The 6,800-nt window shown below is 39.9% G+C and overlaps 1 protein-coding gene across 1 annotated transcript in view; it reads right to left on the minus strand.

The window, feature by feature from the left end:
• Positions 1-899, minus strand: part of slc4a5b (solute carrier family 4 member 5b) — a 28,286-nt gene extending 27,387 nt beyond the window's left edge. The window contains exon 1 of the mRNA XM_053516200.1: positions 842-899. Coding sequence (XP_053372175.1) covers positions 842-899 — 58 coding nt within the window. The remainder of the gene's footprint in view (positions 1-841) is intronic.
• Between the last annotated feature and the right edge of the window lie 5,901 nt (positions 900-6,800).

Raw genomic sequence — 6,800 nt, forward strand, 5'->3', positions numbered from 1 at the left:
TCTAAAACTTTCTCCAAAATCTTTACATTGAAAATAATTGAGATTCTACAGTGTAGAGACCATATATCAGCAAAAAAAACTATTTTAGTCTCTCTCTCATAAATTCTCCACCAAAATTTGCACTCACAGCATACTGTACTGTATATTACAACTTTCCTGATCACTCAAAAATGGATAAGATTGTTTAACCATTAAAGGGATTAATGTCAGGAATTGACTGAATTAATTGAATTTACATGATAGTTTTTCATAAAAAAAAGCTCATTAAACCACTTTGGATAAACTGCCATCCAAGTAGAAAGCTTGTCACAATAAATAAACTGTTAAAAATTACATCATTTATACAGACCATTAATCTAGAGCCCTTCATACCTAAAGAGGCAAGGGTCATTAACGCAAAAAGGCAAAAAAAAAAAAAAACAACAATATAAAAAATATATCAAATGTCAAAGTTTTATTTTATCCTTAACTTTGTTTTGACGCATCTGTACTTTATATTCCATGGCAAGTAATGCAAAATCTTTGTCAATCCTTGTTAAAACAGACACTAATGTGTTTAATTTGGCATGTTTTCCCTGAGGGATTTTTTAGGTTTTCTAGTTTCATTCCACCTCCCACAAACATGCCAGTAGGTAGACTGCCTACTCAAAATTGGCTCAAGGCATGACTGAGTATGTGATCTTGTGCTTTTATGGTGCCCTGCAGTGAAACAACTTGGCATTGAGTGTGTATTCCTGCCTTATGTTTAAAAGCCAGTGTAGTTAATGTTATTACCCTGGAATACAATCTAGATCAATGCATCTTAAAATATTACTTTAAAAAGGGTAACACAAAATCCCACCTTCATCGTCTTCATAGCGCCTGCTTCTTTTGCTGCTGTGATAATAGTCATGATCCATTCTGTCAAGATCGGGAATAAGAGAAACAAAAAAAGACTCCATAAAATAGTGTATACTGGTCGTACAGCAACTAATGCTGAAACAGATGCAAACACAAGTTAAAGTATTTAGTGATAATTTGCACAGCTAAACAAATCCAAAACATGATGCAGAATCAAGGACAAACTTCATATAATGCAGTCGAGGTTCAAAAATTGGTTGAAAGTTATGAACCTCAGCTTGGAAACCTGGAACTTTTGACTTTTTGAGTTGTAGATGAAAGGCTTAAGCACTGGGCTACAATATCATTCAACTAGCATGCACTGATTATACCACCTCTAACATAGGATTACACATCCCTAACCTTAAATTACAGGTCTGTATTCACATAGTCTATTTACTAGGTAAATACACCTAAAAAAAAAAAATCCCCCACATTTTCAGATGTCAAAACAATTTGTTAGTAAAATTTGTTACATTTCTGCCTAAAATTCACTGTTTTAATTGCACAATCATTTACAGTATTATTCTGTAAAATATTTAAATATTTAATATTAAATAAATTACAACATTAAGTAAATGTACAGCATATGTACTGTACTACAATTTACCTTTTGATTCCTGTTAATGATGATAACCATTAGAGACCTGCACTTCTTGATGTACTCTGATGTACTTTCATGAAGAATGCTTATCCCAGTATTCCCAATCACGATATGAACATGCCAAACTTTTGATACAGTACTGTACATTTGATCCTTTTAAAAAGTGTCCAAACTTATAGGATGGGATTCCTTCTGGGTCAGGTTTCCATCTCATGGCACCTCAGAGACCCATCATTGCTGGCTTATTTATTATGGATCTTTATCACAAAGCAGTTTTACAGAATTGTAATGTCTACTGTTAACAGTGCTATAGAAATAAAACTGTATTTAAGCTTTAAATTTAAACACATTCTTACAAAATTCTCCAACATTTAGAAACAGACTGTAGTCAGTTTGATCAATTGACAAAGGAAATAAACTTTTTTGTAATCCAAAGGGGCCAAAGTCATTTGATGTCTTTGTAGTGATTAAAACGGGGCAATAGCACATTATTGATCCGAGGTCTTAAGTGATGCTTGTAGTAAGTGAAAGGTGTAAAGGCAACTAAAATGTAAAACCTCAAATGTGAACATGCAGCATTACTGGATCAATGTGAGGAAAAGCCAATCAGCATTTAATTAAAACAGGGCTCCCACAGTGTCAGCACATACGTAATTTTTTTTGCGTCACTGAATATTTTTGCATGCATTGCAAATAATCAATACATTATTTATCTAATTCAGACAGTGAAAAGTAAATTAACTTCAAGATTGGCAAGGCTACCAGAAAAATTTATAAAACCAAGAACAAATAACATAAAAAATTTCCATTAAAAAGATCACTCACTTGCAGGCTTTGCTATGGGACAACATTTCATGTATTTAGATCACCGTCCTTCATGCTGAATGAACAGCAATTCTTGGAGAAGCCAGTAATCAGCCCTGACAGTATTATTGATTAACCTGGAAATCACTTGGATATGTACATTGTTTCACCCTTTGTTTTAATCTCTCTCTCTCTCTCTCTCTCTCTCTCTCTATATATATATATATATATATATATATATATATATATATATATATATATATATATATATATATAATAAAAATGTATTTCAGAGCTCTGGGACATACTTTACAGTTAAAAAACAAATTGTAGAATACACTGATATATCAAGTTTTTGGACATTAAAGCATAAGTACTAGATTACTCAGCCACTGTAATGTTCAAATCTTATATGTTCACCGATAGGAAAAACTATTTGTATTGTGTTCATTCAAAATTTCTAAGAACACACTTAGTATTCTTTGTTTAGAACATATTTAAAATGTGAGGAAAAAAATTTCACTTTACCGTAATGTATGTGTGACAAATAAAGTCGTCTGCTTCTATTCTATTAATTTTTGTAGTGTTCAGTTATGTCCAGCTGGAGTTATAGGAACTTTGGGTTATTTCACTGATTTGTATAAATACATCATTTGGAAAGTCTGTTTTATTCCTTCTTAAAAAAATAATTCCTTGGGGAACAAAGGTATAAAAACAAAATATTTTGTAGCACAATTAAAAGTTTCCTGTAATTTAGCAGAGCTGAGAAATCAAGTTTTAACAATAAAATTTATCTAAATGTCTACTGGAATTCAAGAAGCATGACATCATATTTACAATTATAAAAGTATTGCCTTACCTTAAAAATCAAAGAGCATTAATTACAGAGAATATGGAGGAGAACTGATGTGTGGCAGGTAAGCAATGAATCAAGCGTTAATATCTATTAGAGGAAAACAAGCGAATTAACTATGCACTGCTATAAAGGCTGGCTAAAGTGCAGCGATAGCATCATGTGGATGGTCAAATGCCTGAGGTCAGGACAAGAGTGAACAAAAAATGATTGGGCCAAATAGTCTATATGTTGGCCTTGCAACATGGCAGTGCAAGTGCGCATGACATTTGCACGTGCCAAGTTTGTGCCAAGGTTACAAAGGAGTAAGATATAATAATAATAATAATAATAATAATAATAATAATAAGGTAAAAGCAGTTATATATGGGAGGCTAGTGTTACAATTAACTGACTCTTCTCTCCTTACTGTGTTTTTTTTAATTTTTTTTATTTGTCAAACAAGTGCATCATTATCTGGCCAGAAGATAATAAATAAATAAAGTTCTACCTACTGGGATACAGTCTTATGCAATATTTTAATCAAGCCATTCAATGAAAGATGCCAAAATGTGATTCCCTTATTGGTATTTGGCACTTTAGCCATTTAAGTTCGAGGTTTTCCACAGTTTGGGGTCAAGAAGTTTATAGGAGATTTCTTTTTCCTCCCTGGCCTGAGTGAGGATGTTGTTGTACTGAATTGGTCAGACTGGTGTTTCTGCCTTATAATGCTGTTTTCCTGAGGCAGAAGCATGGCAGAGTACAGGTCACCCACCGGAGCCTGTTCATAGGTAATGTAGTCACAAATGTCATCATGGAGGACATTCTGGAACATGAGGATGACTGGCAACCTGGGAACCCTCCCCAACATCAGATAGGCAGTGCAGTTGTACACATGGGTAAGTGAGAGTAGATTAGATTCTATGTTTAGTGAGTGACTTCTCAGGAACATTTCTTTTGAACATAAAGTTGCCAGTTTTTGTGTATCATTGAACACCCAATGCATATTTCATAGGAAATGTGTTGTGACTGCAGGTCCAGGTCTTTGATCACATAGGCACAGCTTCGCATCCACGGCCTGTCTCAGGAACTTCAGTTAGACTGCACACAGGGCTTGCCAGCTGGAGAGTATGTTAATACCTTAACCTTAAGGCCTCCCGCACCGATCGGTGCATAGGGCAACGAGTGTTCTCCATTGTGTTCGATCGGCAGCCACAGCTTCGGCTTCGTCCCATGTGAGGTCAACAACCCTCAGGTCGTTCGCAAAGGTCCGCTGCCAGTTAGTCCTTGGCCGCCCTTGTTTGCGTTTACCCCGGGTTGGCCGCCAGTGCATCGCCATTTTGGGTAGCCGGTGGTTAGGTAGACGTAGGACATGGCCGGCAAAGCGAAATCTGCGTTCATTGACAGTTGCCGAGAGGGGTCGAGTGTTGGCTCGATGATAAACCTCTTCGTTCGTAATATGGTCCAGATAACTGATCCTCAGTATGCGTCGCAGGCACCACTGATGGAAAACGTCTAGCTTACGGGCAACAGCCGTCGTCATCTTCCACGTCTCACTCGCGTACGTCGCCGTGGGCATTACAATGGAGTCAAGGAGACGGAGTTTGACTTGCATAGAAAGCGATGGGGAGTTCCAGATGGGGCGAAGGCACTGAAACGCGGCAGACACTTTGCCGATGCGACACGTGACGTCGCGCACCGTGTCCCCGTTCGAGCTGATTACACTACCGAGGTATGTAAATTCCATCACTTCTTCCACGCAATGGCCATTGACGATGACTGGGACCCGCGCAAGTGCGTAGCCAACTCGCATAACCTTGGTCTTCTGGTCGCTTATTCTAAGCCCGTTTTGGGTCGGACCAATTAGAACGATGTCGTCAGCGAAATCGAGATCGGCCAGGAGCTGTCCATCGGCCCAGGCAACACCCAGCATTGCTTGGTCGATTGAATGACGGCAAACGAAATCGATAACCAGGAGAAAGAACATTGGCGATAGAACACAACCCTGTCGTACCCCTGTTTCTATGTTGAAGAATTCCGTCATCCCCTCTTCTGTCTGCACACAGCACTGGGAGCCATGGTAGAGGTTGCGAAAAAGACTGATGTAACAGGCCGGTATTCCGTACATTCGTAAAATCTTTCGCGGTGGATTGAATCAAAGGCTATGACAAAGTCCACAAAATTTAGTAAAAGACGTTGCTGGTATTCTAGCGTTTGTTCAATCACCTGCCGGAGGACAAAGATTTGCTCAATGCAGGAATGGCTACTTCGGAAGCCTGCCTGCTGCTCGCGGATGCACTCATCCACTGCTCGTCGCAGGCGATTTAAAAGGACGATGGAAAGTACCTTGCCGGGCACTGACAGAAGGGTGATACCTCACCAGTTGTCGCATTTGAAAAGATCGCCTTTCTTTGGTAAGGTGACGATAATGTCTCGTTTCCAGTCTTCGAGTACCGCTGCCGCCGACCAGCATGTGTTAAAAAGGTTCGTCAAAGCATTGACAACGGTGTGTTCGCCGTTCTTGAGGAGTTCGGGTGGAATCCCATCAATGCCGGCCGCTTTACCATTCTTGAGGGTATGGATCGCCAGTTCCGCTTCTGCTGTAGTAATGGGGTCGAGGCTGACAGGTAGATCAGACACAGAGGTGAGAATGCCAGGGTCAAAGACTGTGGTCGGCACCAGTTGGTTGAGGACTTGCTGAAAGTGCTCCACCCAACGTCGGTTCTGCGCTTCTTGCGTAAGAAGTGGCTTGCCGTCTTGGTCTTTAATCGGCACCCCTTGTCCCATAACGGAGCCGGCGAGCTCTCGAACTATGCGGTATAGCGCCTGCGAGTCGTTTCGGTTTGCTGCTTCCTGCGCCTCGACGCCCTTGTATGGTAATAGTCCTCTAGTTATTGCAGTCCATAAGGTTGCTTTTCTTTGGGAGCTGAACGATGACATCTTGGTGCCGTGTCTTGGGGACATAGGACTGAACTTAGTAGTGGCTGAGGAGGTTCATAGGCTGATTTGAACTGTAGCTTTATCTCAGGCGCTATTTCATCGAAGTCTGCAGCCTTCCCAGAGCTGCACATTCGTGTTGCTGCTGCTGTCTTGGCTGGCGTTATACAGTAGGTCCAACATCGACTAAAAGATTTCTACCTGGTTCTAAAACATCGGGAAAGGTAGATGATGGCAGGAGCTGGTTTAGCGTATTCATGTTTTCCTATCATCCACTCAAATCCTTTTGCTGTTTGCCATCTTGTGTATTCAAGTTGCCGATCATTATGGCAACATCGTGTTTGGGTGCCGTGTCTAGCTTTAGTCGAAAAGCTGAGGTTGTACAGTAGGCATCCTTGCATGGACCGTCATGTCTTTGTGTCAAGTTCGAAAATACACAAAAACAAGATGCAATCCGAAGCAGGCACACTTTAAGAGCACAATACCAGCACCATACATGTGGTCTGTGTAATGGCCTGTCTAAAATAGCAGTTTATCATCACTAACCAACTGTCTGCTGCTTGTCCAACAATCTTCACACAACCCAAGGTTGTCCATCCAATATGTGCTGAATTTGCATAGTAGTTGGCCCAATTTCATTCCAGGTGGCAATTCTTTTAGCTCCTTGTGCATCGAAGAATGATCCCGGTCATCAGCAGTGTTAGGTGTAACACGTTACAAAGTAATTGTACAATGAGTACAGCA

This window comes from Clarias gariepinus, chromosome 17 (genome assembly GCF_024256425.1).
Source record: "Clarias gariepinus isolate MV-2021 ecotype Netherlands chromosome 17, CGAR_prim_01v2, whole genome shotgun sequence".
Lineage (NCBI taxonomy): Eukaryota > Metazoa > Chordata > Actinopteri > Siluriformes > Clariidae > Clarias > Clarias gariepinus.